Source organism: Carcharodon carcharias, chromosome 11 (assembly GCF_017639515.1).
Source record: "Carcharodon carcharias isolate sCarCar2 chromosome 11, sCarCar2.pri, whole genome shotgun sequence".
NCBI lineage: Eukaryota > Metazoa > Chordata > Chondrichthyes > Lamniformes > Lamnidae > Carcharodon > Carcharodon carcharias.
Window position 1 is genome coordinate 47,643,174 of NC_054477.1, and position 18,153 is coordinate 47,661,326.

At 40.7% G+C, this 18,153-nt stretch overlaps 1 protein-coding gene across 2 annotated transcripts in view; it reads right to left on the minus strand.

Annotated features, from left to right (window-relative positions):
- The window catches only part of pan3 (poly(A) specific ribonuclease subunit PAN3), a 203,791-nt gene that overhangs the window by 155,490 nt on the left and 30,148 nt on the right, over positions 1-18,153 (minus strand). For both annotated transcript variants that reach the window (XM_041198817.1, XM_041198815.1), the window contains exon 3: positions 13,383-13,455. In XM_041198817.1, coding sequence (XP_041054751.1) covers positions 13,383-13,455 — 73 coding nt within the window. The remainder of the gene's footprint in view (positions 1-13,382; positions 13,456-18,153) is intronic.

An 18,153-nucleotide genomic window follows, 5' to 3' on the forward strand; every position in this document is an offset into this window, starting at 1 on the left:
ATGTCCTGTTTTCCTTGCTGCGCCATTATAAGCTCACATTTTCAGCAACTTGCACCGCAAAATATTTAAAAACTTAACTGCAAGAGCAAGTGTAACTAATGGCAGATGTCGTACTAAAACAAATTATGGCTAATGAGACTCTAAAAAAAACAATCTAGATGCCAAAAAAAAAGGCCAAGAGAGGGTATGCAGAAAGACTTGTCAGTAATGTAGGGGAAAACTAAATGATTATATTAAAGAGCATTTAAAAAATATGAAAACAAAATATTGCAGATGCTGGAGATCAGAAATAAAAACAGAAAATGTTGGAAATACTCAGCAGGTCGGGCAGCATATGTGCAGAGAAACACAGTTAATATTTCAGGCAGATGATGATCCTTCATCAGGAACACTTCATGGATAACCCTTGAGAGCGACTGTCTGGAAGGAAGTACGACAATCGTATCGCTTGAGCTCTCAAGGTTCCACACATGCTTTGCCATACTCAGTAGGACCCACTTTCTTGAAGAGTGGCAGCTGAAGCAAGTGATGGCATAGTGTTGTCGTCGCTGGAATAATAATTCAGGGAGCCAGAGTAATGCTCTGGGGACATGGTTTTGAATCCCACCATGGCAGATGGTGGAATTCAAATTCAATTTAAAAAATCTGGAATTAAAAGTCTAATGATGACCGTGAAACTATTGTCGATTCTTGCAAAAATCCATTTGGCTCACTAATATCCTTTAGGGAAGGAAATCTGCTGTCCTTAGGTGGTCAGGCCTATATGTGACTCCAGACCCACAACAATGGGGTTGACTCTTAAGTCAATCTGAAATAGCCTAGCAAGCCACTCAGTTGTATCAAACCACTACAAAATCTCAAAAATGGAACGAAGCTGGACGGACCACCCGACATCAACCTAGGCACCAGAAACGACAACTGCAAATTCAGTTTATCAACCCTGTAAAGTCCTCCTTACTAACATCTGGGGGCTAGTGCCAAAATTGGGAGAGCTGTCTCACAGACTAGTCAAGCCTGACACAGCTATTCCCACAGAATCATACCTTACAGATAATGTTCCAGACACCACCAACATCATCCCTTGGCATGCCCTGCCCCACTGGCAGGACAGACGCAGCAGAGGTGGCAGCTCAATGGTATACAGTCATGAGGGAGTTACCCTGGGAGTCCTCAACACCAACTCCAGACCTCATGAAGTCTCATGGCATCAGGTCAAACATGGGCAAGGAAAGCTCCTGCTGATTACCACGTATCGTCCTCCATCAGTTGATGAATCAGTCCTTCATGTTGAAACCCACTAACCCACTTGGAGGAAGCACTGAGGGTGGCAAGGGAGCAGAATGTTCTCTGGGTGGGGGACTTCAATGTCCATCACCACGAGTGATTCGGTAGTACCACTACTAATCGAGCTGGCCGAGTCCTAAAGGACATAGCTGCTAGAATGGGTCTGCGGCATGTGGTGAGGAAACCAAAAGGGAAAAACATACTTGACCTCATCTTCACCAACCTGCCTGCTGCAGATGCAGCTGTCCATGACAGTATCGGTAGCAGTAACCACTGCACAGTCCCTGTGGAGATGACGTCCCACCTCCACATTGAGGATACCTCCATCGTGTTGTGTGGCACTACCACCGTGCTAAATGGGATAGATTGCGAACAGGTCTAGTAACTCAAGACTGGGCAGCTATGAGGCGCTGTGGACCTCAGCAGCAGCAGAATTGCACTCAAACACAATCGTGGCCCGACATATCCCCCACTCTACAATTACCATCAAGCCAAGGGATCAACCCTGGTTCAATGAAGAGTGCAGGAGCAGCACCAGGCATGCCTAAAAAAAAGATTAGGTGTCAAACTGGTGAAGCTATGACACAGGAATACTTGAGTGCCAAACAGCATTAGCAGCAAGTGATAGACAGGGCTAAGCCATCCCACAACCAACGGATCAGAACTAAGCTCTGCAGTCTTGCCACAGCCAGTCATGAATGGTGGTGGACAATTAAACAACTCACTGGAGGAGGCAGCTTCACAAATATCCCCATCCTCAATGGTGAAAGAGCCCAGCACATCATTGCAAAAGATAAGGTATTTGCTACGATCTTGAGCCAGGAGTGGACATGGGGGAGGTGATGGCGCAGTGGTATTGCCACTGGACTAGTAATCCAGAGACCCGGGTTCAAATCCCACCATGGCAGATGGTGGAATTTGAATTCAATAAAAATCTGGAATTAAAAGCCCAATGATGATCATGAAACCATTGTTGATTGTTGTAAAAACCCATGTCCTTTAGGGAAGAAAAGCTGTCATCCAGGCACATCAAGGACACGTGTTGTGTGGCACTATCACTGTGCTAAATGGCATCACGGCAGCACAAAAGATAAGGCAACAATCTTCAGCCAGAAGTGTCAAGCGGATGATCCATCTCAGCCTCCTCTGGAGGTCTCCAGCATCTCAGATGCCAGTCTTCAGCCAATTCGGTTCACTCCACATGATATCGAGAAATGGACAAATGTACTGCAAAGACCCTGACAATATTCCAGCAATAGCCAAGTTGTTCCAGTACAGCTACAACACAGGCTATGTGGAAAATTGTCCAGGTATGTCCCATATACAAAAGCAAGAAAAATCCAAACAGTCTACTCTTCATCAAGCTATCAAGCTGTTACTGACGCCCAATTTGGGTTCTGCCAGGGCCACTCTTGACCTCATTATAGCCTTGGTTCAAACACTGACAAAAGAGCTGAACTCACGGGGTGAGGTGAGAGCAACTGCTTTTGACATCAATGCAAAGGATTGGTGGAGGTCAGTTATCTCAACTCCAGGAGTTCGTCAGGGTAGTTTCCTTGGTCCAAATCTTCAGCTGTTTCATCAATGATCTCCCTTCCATCATAAGGTCAGAAGTGGGGATGTTCGCTGATGATTGCACAATGATCAACACCATTCGCGACTCCTCAGATACTGAAGCAGTCCATGTCCAAATGCAGTAAGACCTGGACAATTATCCAGGCTTGGGCTAACGAGTAGCAAGTAACATTCATGCCACACAAGTGCTGGGTAATGACCATCTCCAACAAGAGATAATCTAACCATCACCATCACTGAATCCCCCACTATCAACATCCTGGGGGTTATCATTGACCAGAAACTGAACTGGACTAGCCATATAAATACTTTGGCTACAAGAGCAGGTCAGAGGCTAGGAATCCTTCGACGAGTAACTCACCTTCTAACTGCCTAAAGCCTGTCCGCTTTACAAGGCAAAAGTCAGGAGTGTGATGGAATACTCCCTACTTGCCTGGATGAATGCAGCTTCCACAACACCCTAGAAGCTTATCACCATCCAGGACAAAGCAGCCCACTTGATTGGCGCCACATCAACAAAGATTCACTCCCTCCACCACCGATGCACAGCAGCAGCAGTGAAAACCATCAACAAGATGCACTTCAGGAATTCACCAAGGCTCCTTCAACAGCACCTTCCAAACCCATAACCACTACCATCTAGAAGAACAAGGGCAGCAGATACATGGGAACACTACCACCTGGAAGTTCCCCTCCAAGTCATTCACCATCCTGACTTGGAAATATATCGCCGTTCCTTCACTGGCACTGGGTCAAACTCCTGGAACTCCCTGCCTAACAGCACTGTGGGTGTACCTACACATGTACTGCAGCAGTTTAAGGCTCACCACCACCTTCTCAAGGGCAACTAGAAATGGGTAATAAATGCTGGCCCAGCCGCGAAGCCCACATCCTGTGAATTAATTAAAAAAAACACTTTCTACTGATAAGAAAGGCTGCCAGTGAATGTCGCATCCACAGAGTTGTTTCTGGCATCTGAAATAGGATGCTGGATGCACTGGAAGAACTCTCCAATCATATAAATACAAACATACGAATTAGGAGCATGAGTAGGCCACTCGGCCCCTTGAGCCTGTTCTGTCATTCAATAACATCAAGGCTAACCTGATTGTAACCTCAACTCCACATTCTCACCTACCCCTGATAACCTTTCACCCCTTATCAAGAACCTATCTACTTCTGCCTTCAAAATATTCAAAGACTCTGCTTCCACTGCCACTTAAGGGAGAGAGCTCCAAAGACTCACGAACCTCAGGGAAAAAAAAATTCTCCTTATATCTGTCTTCAATGGGCTGTCTCTTATTTTTAAACAGTGACCCCTTGTTCTAGATTCTCCCACAAAGAGGAAACATCCTTTCCACATCCACCCTGTCAAGACCCATAAGGATCTTATATGTTTCAATCAAGTCACCTCTTACTCTTCTAAATCCAGCGGATAGAAGTCTAGCCTGTCCAAACTTTCCTCATTAGACAACCCGCCCAATCCTAGCATTTGCCTGGTAAACCTTCTCTGAACTGCTTCCAATGCATTTACATCCTTCCTTAAATGGGGAGACCAATACAGTACGCAGTACTCCAGGTGTGGTCACACCAATGCCCTGTATAACTGAAGCATAATCTTCGTTCTCCTGCATTTAATCTCCCTTGCATTAAGTGATAGCATTCCATTAACTTTCCTAATTACTTGCTGACCTGCATACTAAACTTTTGCGATTCATGCACTGGGATACCCAGATCTCTCTGCTTCTCAAAGCTCCGCAAACTCTCACCATATAGATGCTATTTTTTCTTCCTGCCAAGATAGATAATTTCACATTTTCCCATATTATACTCCAGCTGCCAGATCTTTGCCCACTCACATAATCTATGTCCCTTTGTAGCCTCCTTATGCCCTCTTCTTTCCTATCTATCTTTGTGTAATCAGCAAGTTTAGCAACCATTCCTTCAGTTCCTTCATCCAATTCAGTTATATATATTGTAAAAAGTTGAGGCCCCAGTGCTGATCCCTGTGGCACACCACTCATTACATCTTGCCAATCAGAATATGACCCATTAATGCCAACTCTCTGCTACCTGTCAGCTAGCCAATCTTCTATCCATGCCAATATATTACCCTCCACATCATGAGCTTTTATTTTCCACAATAACCTTTGATGTGGCACCTTATCAAATGCCTTCAGGAAATCTAAGCACAGTATATCCATTGGTTCCCCTTTATCCACAGCACATGTTACTTCTTCAAAAAATTCCAATAAATTGGTTAAACATGATTTCCCTTTTTGCCTGATTGTCTTGAATTTTTCTAAGGGCCCTGCTTTAATGTTTTTAATAATAGTTTCCAACATTTTCCCCATGACAGGTGTTAAGCTAAATGGCCTGTAGTTTCCTGCTTTCTGTTTTTCTCCTTTTTTGAATAAAGGAGATACATTTGCTATTTTCCAATCTAGTGGAGCCTTCCCCAAATCTAGGGAATTTTGGAAAACTAAAACCAATGCATCAACTATCTCACCAGCCACTTCTTTTGAGACCCTTGGACGAATTCCATCAGGACCCAGGAACTTATCAGCCCGCAGCTCCAACATTTTGCTCAGTATCACTTCCCTGGTGATTATAAGTTGAGTTCCTGCCTCCCTTTCATTTCCTGACTTATTTCTGGGATGTTACTTGTATCCTCTATAGTGAAGACTGATGAAAAATACCTGTTCAATTCATCTGCCATCTCCTTATTTGATATTATTAATTCCCCAGATTCACTTTCCATAGGACCAATGCTAATTTTGTTAACACTTTTCTTTTTTAAAATTTCTATAGAACTTCTTACCAACTGTCTTTATATGTTTAGCTAGCTTTCTCTTGTACTCTAATTTTCCCTCCTTATTAATCATTTAGTCATTCTTTGCTGTTTTTTATATTCTGGCCAATCTTCTGACCTGCCACCTATCTTTACGCAATTATACGATTTTTCTTTAAGTTTGATACTATTCTTAACCTTTTTAGTTAACCACAGATGGTGGGTCCTCCCCTTGGAATTTTTCTCTCTCACTGGGGAGTATCTATTCTGTGTATTCTGAAATATGTCCTTAAATGGCTGCTACTGCATCTCTATTGACTTATCCCTTAACCTAATTTGCCAGTTCACTTTGGTTAACTCTACTTTCATGCCCTCATAATTGCCCTTATTTAAGTTTAAAATGACACTTCACCTACAGCTAACCAACATGCCACCATTATTGAAGTATAATGAAGTATGTTAGACTAAATCCCAAAAAGGGTTAACTGTAACAGTCTGATGTCATGGAAGGAAGTGGCATACACTCGTGATCTGGAACTTGAGGGCAGTAAGCATGGTTGGAAGTTCGTGTACAGTGTTCTTATAACTGTAAATATGTTACAATAAAGTTAGAGTGTTTCACAGCTTGCAGCATTTGAGAATTTATTGTAACTAGTCCAACCGAACAACATAATAATAGTTATCAGTGCTTATGCCCTGACCTTTGACCCCGATGAAGATGTTAAGTAGAAGTTCTATCCTGACCTTTAAGTCCTCACTGCCATCCCAAAAGATGATCATCTTTCTGGGGGGCTTTAATGCCCGGGGTGGCTGCAACGTTTGTTGCAGAGCTACTGGGAAAAACAGGTGGGAAAAGTCAATGTAAACAGCGCCCTCCTGTTGACAAAGTGGGCTCAGCATAGCCTCATTGTTAAAAAAAACACCCTCTTCTGTCAGAAGGGCAAATTGAAAAGTACATGAAGGCTTCCTAGATCCAAGCATTCGCACCTAAATTATGTCATTGTTCCGGTCAAGGATCTAACTGATGTCTTTATTACTCAATCTACAAATCATCAACTTGCTCAATTGATGATAAACATCTACCCAGCACCAAGACATCACAAGACCCAAAAGTTTAAGGTGGAGAATATCAATGTCTCAGCACGAAAGCAGCTAGACCAAAGAGAAGAATTTCAAGTGCAGCTTCACAGCCAATATGGAAAATCGTTATACAAGCTATCTCCGTGATCCAAGTCTTACAAATCGAGATGTCAAGCATCCTTTATCACAAAACAGTAACCTAATTTAAAAGGCCTGACTGTATCCACAACAGGATGAGATATTCTGAAACGGGATAACTTTGTACTTTTACTGGCAGTTCTTGAAATTTCTTAATATAGTTTAATTCCACTAATTTTTCTGTGGTCGATTAAGAAAATCTTAAATTTTTAGCCAAATTCTTTGGCATAGCAGTCAACCCTGGACAGCAGAACCGTTAGGAACTATAAACTCCAAGGTGACCTAATGAGGCTAAATCATTAAGGTGCATTATTTGCTGACAATCCAGTTTCTTTGTTGAATTACATTCTACACAAGGGTGCATCGTTCTCAGTCTTCCCTCCATATGTCCAACTTTCTTTATCTCTGGAACACAGGTTTTACCACGGGCTTTTCATAAATTGCACATAAAATATCAAATGCATAACATGGGGAGAGGAAAGGCATCTGAATGGTTATAGGAATTATATATTACTTGGTTGCAACAAATGTAAACTTTCCTAAATAATTAAATTGAAATATCTGCATTAGTAGTCAGCAGACCAAAACTTGGCAAACTGGGGAGTGTTACCTAGTCTTACTAGATCCAGGATAGAATTCTCCTTAAGGTACAGTTCTCAGATACAGAGGCCCTATTGTTAGGTAGTACTGGTATCAAAACATCAAAAACATATAACTCTTAAACGGCTATAAAAGGACCTTGAAGCTTTCTTTTTGAATGGTCCAATAGCAGTATTCTTGGTCAGCAACCTGTTCCATCATTTACAGCATCAGTAGTAACTAGATTCCAAGTCAAATAATTTTTCTTTCATGAGCAAGGAGACAGGTCTACAAACACTACCTTTGATCAACATCAGCAAGCATTAAAAACTGACAGGTGCTACACTGACGACGGTAGCACAGTAGTTGAATGCCAATGTGCTGGGTAATGCTTACTGACACTGGGAATGTTCAAACTCACTCTCAAATTATTTCAGTTACTCTTGTTCCAATATCAGCAATTTACCTTCACATCATGCTTTAACAAAATGGGCTGGATTCTGCAATAGAAATAGCAGTGGTACTTGCAGTGTTATGTACATAGGCATTGGACAGCAAGTTCCAGCAACCACATGTACAAAGTTAAATGCAGGAATCAGTGGCCCGGATCTTATGGTCAGTGGCAAAGTGGAAGTGTATGCTGCTGACTGTTTGAAAATTACATGCCTACACTGTCGTTGATTGCAGCAGGAACTTGATTTCCCAGTTGCAGCACGGATCAATCAACAAGGTGACTGGGGAGGCCTAGTGACGTGACACATTTCTGATGAAGCCACGCCCCTCTGATAACATGAGCTGATGGCACACCCTTTGAGATCTGTCCTCAGAGCTGAACGAACATCGCTGAATTAACGGCCATATTGCTTAGTGATGTGTTTCAATATCTAGAAAACGTTCCCAAATGGGGCCAGAAGCAAAGTTGGTAAAATGATTGCTTAAAATGGTCAGTGATAGCATTTTTAACACTGATAAATGTGGTTCCATTAAGAAAATCAATGGGTTTACACCTTGGCAGATCTATAATAGCTCAATTTTAAGATCATACACCTAACTCATCCTTTTGGGCCCAGCCAAAATTTCCACATTTTATGGATGGATATTCAGCTTTTCTGGCAGTGAAAGAGAAGGAAATTGGGGCAGAAACTGTCACTGCTGAGTTGCCACCCCATATCAATCTCAGCTATCTTAAGTTAGATTGGATAGGGGTTCATCTTCTTGCCCATCTACCTTCACTCCGATCTCACTTCCCCCTACCCTCCACCTACACTCAGACTCCCAACCCCAACCCCCACCAACCCTGATGTTATGGCCCTGATGTCTGGCAAGGTGTGTTTACCTTAAATTCTGAAATAAAAACAGAAAATGCTGAAAAAAACTCAGGTCTGATAACATCTGTAGAGAGAAACAGAGTAAAAGTTTCGAGTCCGTAGGACTCTTCTTCAGAGCTGAAGAGAGGTATAATTGTGCTGGGTTTTTTTGACTGTTGAAAAGAGGGGATGGAGCAGATGCAGCAAAACAGGAGATTAGGGATCGGTGGGAGCTGAAGACAGACTTGACAAAGACGTCACGGACACAAGACAAAGAGAGTGGTAATGATAGCGTTAAAGGCTAAGGCAGCTGTTAGTGGCATAAAGGTCAGTTAGCAGAGTGTGTTAATAGCAGAACAAGAGTCATTCTGATGTTGGAGTTGACCAACAAAGAAAATGTACTGGTATATAAAATTACAATGCAGGATTTAATCAACAAAGTTGAGCATAAAAATAAAGACTGTTTCAGGACAGAAAGCTGATGATAACAAACAAGATAAAACTGGAGTAATTTCATTGAAAACTTCCACAAAGGAGTAATTATGAATCGTGAGGGGCCATGCGTGGTGAAAATGAGCTCTCCCTTCCTGTACTAGCGATGTGAGAATGAAAATGAAGAGCAATTCCAGGCTGCAACCATAAAAGACCACAAGACTATTACAGTTCTTAATTGGGAAACTAAAACGAAGTACCCAAAATCTCTAATCTGGATATTTGTCTAACTAATTATATGTTATGAAATGTGGGGTGTGTGGGGTGGGGGGTCAGGTGCCATTTGGGTGAAAGAGAGCATAAAGTAAGTTTTGCTAGTAGATACTATAGGAATCTTCCACATATTAAACCAGAAGTTGTTTGGAAATGAAGTGCATTCCCAGGTGAATGTCTGTCATTTAACTGAACATCAGCAATGCTATTCTGCAAATTATCTTTTTAGATGAATTTGTTAATTTTCTTCTTATACTATTGATATGAATTTCCAACTAGATTACTTTCCTTTAACAAAGTTTTTGAATTCTACTTTATATCTATGCCAGCCAAAAAAATCAGTCAGAAGGTCAATGTTAGACTTAAATTGCTAGCTGTAGGACAGAACTGATCTATTAACACAGAGAAAGTGCTTTAAGGTTTGCCCTTAATAAGTCAGACTCAAGGCATGAAAAGAAAAATGAGTGATATGCATACTGCCATGAATTATGCTGAAATGATTATGGAGGGAACTAATCAAGACCTAGAATTTTTAACAGTTAATGTCAACATGTTCAAACATAGGAATCAAAAAAGCCAATAGAAAGAAAAGCTATTTAATAAAGCAGTAGAAGTAAAATTAATTGTGGTTATTGTTATTAAACTGTACCATGGTCCAATCAGATGGCACTTTGAGTACTATGTGCAGTTCTGATCATGGGAGACAAAAGGAAGATATTCAAGTGCTGGATACTATGTAGAAAAGAACAAAGCTAGTGTTGGAGGTCAGAATCTTACGGAAATGTTGAAGAAACCTGATCTTTCCAGCCTTGAAAGGAGATATTCAAGAGCTGATCCTACAGATCTTACAAGATAGCTTATGATATGAAGAAGTATATCTACATACTACTTCAAATTAAGTTACAACAGTAAGACAAATTGACAGGTTCAAACTAGTAACAGGTAAAGCCGAAGAAAGATGACAGTAAGTTTTCTTCACAAAGTTTGAACAACAGAGTTCTAGAGAGTTTATTAGCAGTAGAAACATTGGAATTATTTAATAAACGATCTGATGTTGAATGGGGGACTTCCTGAATGGATGATTAAAATAGTCTAAATTGCTTTTCTCGCAATTATTTTATGATAACTCGTAGATCCATGTTGATCAAAATAATCCTGTGACTGACTACAAGCAGTGACAGAAAAGCCATGTGAAAAAGACAGTTTTTAAAGATCAACAACGGGAGCTACAGATAAAACCAAAATCTCAAAATATTATTTCAATGTTGGAAGAGTCAGGGATCTGAGGAGTGTCCTACCTTAGTTTAAACTTAAAATACAATAAACTTTCAATTTAATCAAAATCAAATATACCTTATCACTAAGCATTTCTACAATTCCAAAATTACAATATTCAGCCTTAGAAATTCAGAGTACAGACCAGGAAGATCTAAATTTCAATCCCAACTCTGCTGGCTTAGCTGACCTCAGGTGGGGATAACACAACTGTTAAACTACATGGCTTTTGAAAAGTACCTGTATTGGTCATTGTCTTTACATGATTACATTAATACTACAATGCTGCTTTTTTTCAAAAACAGCCCATAAGTTTTTGTCTTAAGAGTCTTTGCCTGATATCAGGAGTGCAATGTGATAAATATAGCCTCTCTTGTGTGCATAACTATCACACATACTAAATATAAAACAGTTATCACAGCAAAGAAAATTTTGATCTAACTGCACTATAATATTACTAATTTTTAAATACAGCATTCATTGTGATTGCAAGAGATAAGCGTTAAGATTGCATAGCATTAAGATATACACTTATTAAACTGCACACACACAGATTATGGTACATATATTACCATGCAATTTAGAATATAGATTGTTGAATATATAAAATCAAGCATTACAAGCTTGTAAATGAATTAGCATTTACATTTTCAGGCAGCTCATGGCACATTCTCAGGGGAAATTAGGGATGGCAATCCCATGAAAGAAAAAAACATGCAAATTTAAGAGTTAAATGCAGGTGAAAGTAATGTTCTCGACATCAAAAAACATTCAACTGGTATGATATCAAGAAACCCAAACAAAATTTTAGTCAACAGGGGGACCAAGGAGAACACTCTCTAGTAGTCAGAATCCTACCTGACAAAGAATATTGGTTATGGTTGTTGGGCACTGATCATTGCAGCCCCAGAACACTGCTGCAGAGTTCCTCCTCAGGGAATGTCCTTGTCCTAACCAACTTCAGCTGCATCATCAAAGATCGTGTTCTGTCATAAGACCAGTATTTGTTTGCTGATGATTCCACAGTGTTAACTCCATTTACAACTCTTCTGGTAATGAAGCAGCCATACCATCCTACAGAAAGATCTGGATAACATTCAACCTTAGGCTGACAAATAGCAGGTAACACTCGTGCCAACATTTGTATCATGAACAAGAGAAAGTCCAGCTGCCGCTTCCCAACCTTCAACATCATTGCCAGCAGGCTTCTTACTGTCAAAAGTTTGCAAATCACCATTGACCAAAAGCTTAACTGGACCTTACACAACAACAACGTAGCTACAAACCAGGGTAGAGGTTTGATACTCCATAATGAGTATGGCTCATCTCTTCACAATTCAAAGCTTCAGCAACATCTACAAAACTTAAGTCAAAGAGTGCACTGAAATACTTATTCCTAGCCTGAATGTTTCCACCTGCAACAACACTCAAGAAGCTCAGAGTAGCCAATTTGATTAATGCCCCAATTGAGCTAAATACCAATCCTCTCTACCACCAGTGTGCTGTGACTAAATGACCATCCACAGCTTAGCTTGATGCACCATACAACCTGTGACCTCCACCACCAAGAACTGGAACAGGAAAGACCACCACCTCCAAATTCCCTTCTAAAGTTACACACCATCCCAAGTTAGACATATTCTATCAATCCTTCATAACTGGTTCCTCAGTCTGGAATTCCCTACCATTATAACAAGGACAAGTCCTTCATTTTCTAAAGGTGCCTAAGGATTAAAAATAAACATAGCCATTCCAGCAAGAACCTCGTCCCAAGTACAGTTTTGTTTTGAAGATATACAATTCATAGAGATTAGTTATTTTGAAGAGTATTTACAACATCAATATTGATAAAGCAAATTAAGTTGGCAATAAATCTTGCTACTCTCAAGCCTAGAATTATACTCCTGTAAATTCACTACTGTTCATCTTTGCCACATACTTTCCATTACAAATTATTTTCTCCTCTTTCTTTGGATTCTAATTGTGGGCACACAATGTGTTCTTGAGTCTCTGCCATCGTTAACTACTGACTAGGTTTGTAAAAGTGCAGATTAACTGGACCGCTGATTATTACTTTTGCTGTCTCAAAGATGGTACCTTCTGCCATTCAGCACCTTTCCAGCTGGAGCAGCTCAGATGTAGATAGAGGGAAGGAATTACATTGGAAAAATATGTCCCATCATTCCACAGGACAGTCTTTGCACATTAACTCTCTGAATAAAGGGCTTTGTTAATGCAGACTGAAAATATATAATCTTAAAATAGTTCCAAAAAGTCATATCTAAAATGATTTGTTTCAAAATACATCTGCCATAATTGTGAAGCTAAAGTAAAACCTGCATCCTGTGAACCTAGGCCATCGCAAATCAGAGCCAGAAACAAGTCAAATAAGAGCAACCCTGTAATTTTTAAATAAATTTACACTAAATATTGGGTACATCAAACTGTTTTGTGTTTTGGTACATCATGGCATTAAAAAGAGCCAGTTACATAAACATCTGGAACGTGAATTTCTGGAAACATCGAATGGCAAAAAATACAAGTCCAGTCCCGATCCCTCTGCCCAGCAAACTACATTATGGAAAACACCTACAATATGCTATTTTTTTCTAAAATATATACAACTGAATTACAATAAAATACTTTACCATGTCCTGCACAAGCATAAGCTTTGGCACAATCACTCAACAGGCTGGGTGAGCTGCTGCTGTTAGCTTGCCTCTGTAAACAAAAACAAGTATTATTATAACTGTTACTTTTATCAAGCTACATATTACTTTGCAAACTTTACCTGCCTTTCATCCTTTATTTAAATAGATCAAGTTACCAACAGACTCCACAACTACCACAAATCTTTTACCTTTACCATACAAAGTGCTTACCTATGGATACTTAATTTACAGTACTTTAAAAGTCTGCTTGGACCAGTAGGAGTATCAGAATCAACCATGGGCCAGTGCCACTGACAGTTTCTTTAAGTAGGGAGAGTTCACTGTACACTTGAGGGCCAGGTGCTACCATTTTCAAAAATAAAAGACACCAGATTCAGATTGAGCACACCGGATCTGAAAATGGTGACTGACCTTCAATACACTTATATAGGTCAGCAACATGCTTTTATCATTGCTGTCATGTACAGGGATTCTCCCAGCTTGTGTGCAGTACTGCAGGAGTGTTGCCTTTCAGTTAAAGCATCAAACTAAGTTAAAACATCTGCCTGCTCAGATCAACATTAAGGATCTCCTGCAACTGCTCAAAGGGCAGCAGCAAAGTTCTCCAGATTTCCTGGCTGATAATTATCCCTTGACCAACAACAAAACAGATTTTGTGGTTATTTATCTTGATGCTGTTTGTGGAACCTGGCTTATGCACAAATTTGCTGCTTTGTTAACGTATAGTTGTGTTCTCAAACTATTTTGATTGGAGGACCTCTTTCAAATGGATTAGTAATCACAGAGCCCATCTAAATTATAATACTGTAAATGTCTTGCACATTTACATTTCTGAATGTAAAGTTCATCAGTACTTGTTTAAAAGAATCTGCATACAATTTTGTCAGGACCGTCTGATATAATGAACATTGATATAATTGTAGGAAAACTTTTATCATTTCATCAACTAAAGGCAGATTTGACAACATGCCTATTGAATGATTCACCGCATGACACAGCTCTGTTCTTCTTGGAGTGCAATTAAACCTGGTGGTTCCTGTTGGGAACACTGGCATTGTTTCAGCAACAACCCTCCACTTCCAACCAGTTCACTATACAGCTGCTGAGTGTTTCAGGAATTTTCTTCCCCTCTGTTTACTGGCCTGGTTGTATTGGAATATCGTTGACATGCTGCCTGGTGCAGCATTTCTGCCATCTAGACACCTGTCAGTACTTGGGACTGCATCTTCAGTCTGAGTCCAGTCACAGGCCCAGCTGTCATATTCAGTGAATAAAGTCACTCAGCTAGATTGGCATTTCAAACTCCTGGAGAAGACTGAAGCAGTAGTAGTATCCTTCCCCAGCTCTGACCCTGCAAATCTATCCCAGGTGTCTTTGGGGCCTTTGCTCTTTCAGGTTTCTCAGTCAATCCAAGGCCCCGTTAATCTAGTTACATGTCTGTTTCAAGAACTACCTCGGCTCCAGTGTCCACTCAGAAATCGCCTGCCAATGTTTCATTGTATGAGTGCATCATTACCCCCTCCCATGACATAAAAGTACTTGAATCTATTAATAAGAAAGTCTTAACAATGCACTTAGAATGCATAATATGATTAGAACAAGTCAACATGGTTTTACAAAAGGGAAATCCTGTTTGACAAATTTAGAGTTTTTGAGTCTGTAACTAGTAGGGTAAAGGAATACATGTGGTATCCTTGGATTTCAAAAAGGCATTCGTTGAAATATAACACAGAAGGTTAATACACAAGATAAGGATTCATGGAGTAGGAGTGATACATTAGTATGGATAGAAAATTGGTTAACAGACAGAAGCAGAGTAGGGATAAATGAGGCATTTTCAAGTTGGCAGGCTGTGATTAGTGAAATGCTGCAAGGATCAATGCTGGGGCCTCAGCTATTTATAATCTATATTAACAATTTGTACAAAGAGACAGAGTAATGTATCTAAGTTTGCTGACGATTTACAAAGCTAGGTGGGAATGCAAGCTACAAGGACACAAGAGTGGCTGCAAAGAGGTACAGACAGTTAAGAGAGTGGGCAACAAGATGACAGATGGACTATAATGTAGGAAAGTGAGAGGTCATTCATTTTGGTCATAAGAATATAAAAGGAGAATATTTTTTTAAAAGGGGTGAATCATGTAAATGTTGACGCTCAAAGATTTGGGTCTACTCATATAAGGAACACAAAAAGTTAGCAAGAACAGAAAATGCTGGAAAAACTCAGCAGGTCTGACAGCATCTGTGGAGAGAGAAAAAAACAAAGTTAACATTTCAAGTCTTTATGGTCCTTCCTCAGAGTCATAAGGACTCAAAATGTTAACTTTTTTTCTCTCTCAACAGATGCTGTCAGACCTGAGTTTTTCCAGCGATTTCTGTTTTTGTTTCAGATTTCCAGTATCCTCAGTATTTGCTATTAACAAAAAGTTAGCATGCAAGTACAGCAAGCAATTAGGAAAACAAACGGCATGTTGGCCTTTGTTGCAAGTGTACAAGAATAAAGAAGTCTTGCTACAAATAAATGGGGCTTTGGTGAGACCACACCTGAATACTGCGCAATTCTGGTCTCCATATTTAAGGAAGGATATATTTGCATTGGAGGGAGTTTAGGAAAGGCTCATTAGATTGGTCTCTGGAACGAGGGAGTTGTCCTATAATGAGAGGCTGAATAAATTGGGTCTATATTCTCTGGAGTTTAGAAGAATGAGGGATGATCTGAATGAAACATTCAAGGTTATGAAGGGGCTTGACAAGGTAGATACCATGAGCTTTTTCCCCTGCCTGGGGAACCTAAAACAAGGGGACAGTTTCAGGATAAAGGCTGATCATTTAGGAATAAGATGAGGAAACATTTCTTCGTTCAAAGGGCTGTGGGCTCTTTGGAATTCTCTACCCTAGAGGGCTGTGGATATGCCATCATTGAATATATTTAATGTGAGGATAGACAGATTTTTGGTCTCTCAGGGAATCAAGGGATATGGGGAGCGGGTGAGAAAAGTGAAGTCGAAGCCCAAGATCAGCCATGATCATACTGAATGACGGAGGAGGTTTGATGGGCCTTATCATCTTCCCCTGCTCCTATTTCTTATGTTCAAAAAGCCAGCCCGCACCCATGTCATTGCAGCAACAGGTCCCGTTCACATTGTTCCATGGATAGCAGTTTCAGTCACTGACTGTATGACAGTGACAAAATTTCAAAAATAATTAATTGAGTATGAGCCACTTTTGGGCATCTTGGGTTGATTAAAGTATTTACATAAATACATGCTCTTTCTTTATCTTGCCATATTGACAATATCCACTAAATTAGCAATCACAAAACTTAAAGGAACTTCATGGAGATGCATACTTCTCTCCTAGTTGCACAAGCTGTGTAAATGGGCCAATTTCAGCATTAGCTGAACAGCTTTTATTCAGAGTGACTATATATTGTAAACTGAATGATGTTTTCATTTTACACTAAACTTAAATTTTGCTCTTTTCTCCAAGAAATAGTAATTTTGATTTCCAAGTATCAAAACAGAGGAAAATTTTAACTATTGAATCTCCTGTGGCATTGCACAGTGTCCCCCGCCAACTCCCAGCCCCACTACCCACCAATCACGGTGTCTTTCTCACTCTGGCTTCTTCATGTTTCCCCAATTGCTCCCTGTCGGCAAGTACTGTGTTTTTTTTTATTCATTTAGGGGAGCTGGGCTAGCATTTATTGCCCATCCCTAGTTGCCCTTGAAAAGGTGGTAGTGAGCTGCCTTCTTAAACCACTGCAGTCCATGTGGTGTAGGTACACGCACAGTGATGCTAGGAAGGGAGTTCCAGGATTCTGACCCAGCCACGGTGAAGAAACAACGATATAGTTCCAAGTCAGGATGGTGAGTGACTTGGAGGGGAACTTCCAGGTAATGTTGTTCCCATTTATCTGCTGCCCTTGTCCTTCTAGATGGTAGTGGTTGTGGGTTTGGAAGGTATCATCTAAGGAGCCTTGGTGAATTCCTGCAGTGCATCTTGTAAACGGTACGCGCTGCTACTGTGCATCAGTGGTGGAGGGAGTGAATGTTTGTGGATGTGGTGCCAATGAAGTGGAATGCTTTTTCCTGGATGGTGTCCAGCTGCTTCAGTGTTGTAGGAGCTGCACTCATCCAGGCAAGTGGGGAGTATTCCATCACTCCTGACTTGTGCCTTGTAGATGGCAGACAGGCTTTGAGTCAGGTGGTGAGTTACTCGTCGCATGATTTCTGGCCTCTGACCTACTCTTGTAGTCACAGTATTTATATGGCTAGTCCAGTTCAGTTTCTGGTCAATGGTGACCACCAGGATGTTGATAGTGGGGGATTCAGTGATGGTAATGACATTGAACATCAAGGGGTGATGGTTGGACTTCTCTTGATGGAGATGGTCATTGCCTGACACTCGTGTGGCACAAATGTTACTTGCAACTTGTCAGCCCAAGCCTGGATATTGTCCAGGTCTTGCTGCATTTGGACATGGACTGCTTCAGTATTTCAGGAGTCGCGAATGGTGCTGAACATTGTGCAATCATCAGCGAACATCCCCACTTTTGACCATATGATGGAAGGAAGGTCATTGATGAAGCAGCTGAAGATGATTGGGCCTAGGACACTACTCTGAGGAACTCCTGCAGTGATGTTCTGCAGCTGAGCTCCAACAACCACAACCATCTTCCTTTGTGCTAGGAATGACTCCAACCAGTGGAGTTTTTTCTCCCTGATTCCCACTGATTCCAATTTTG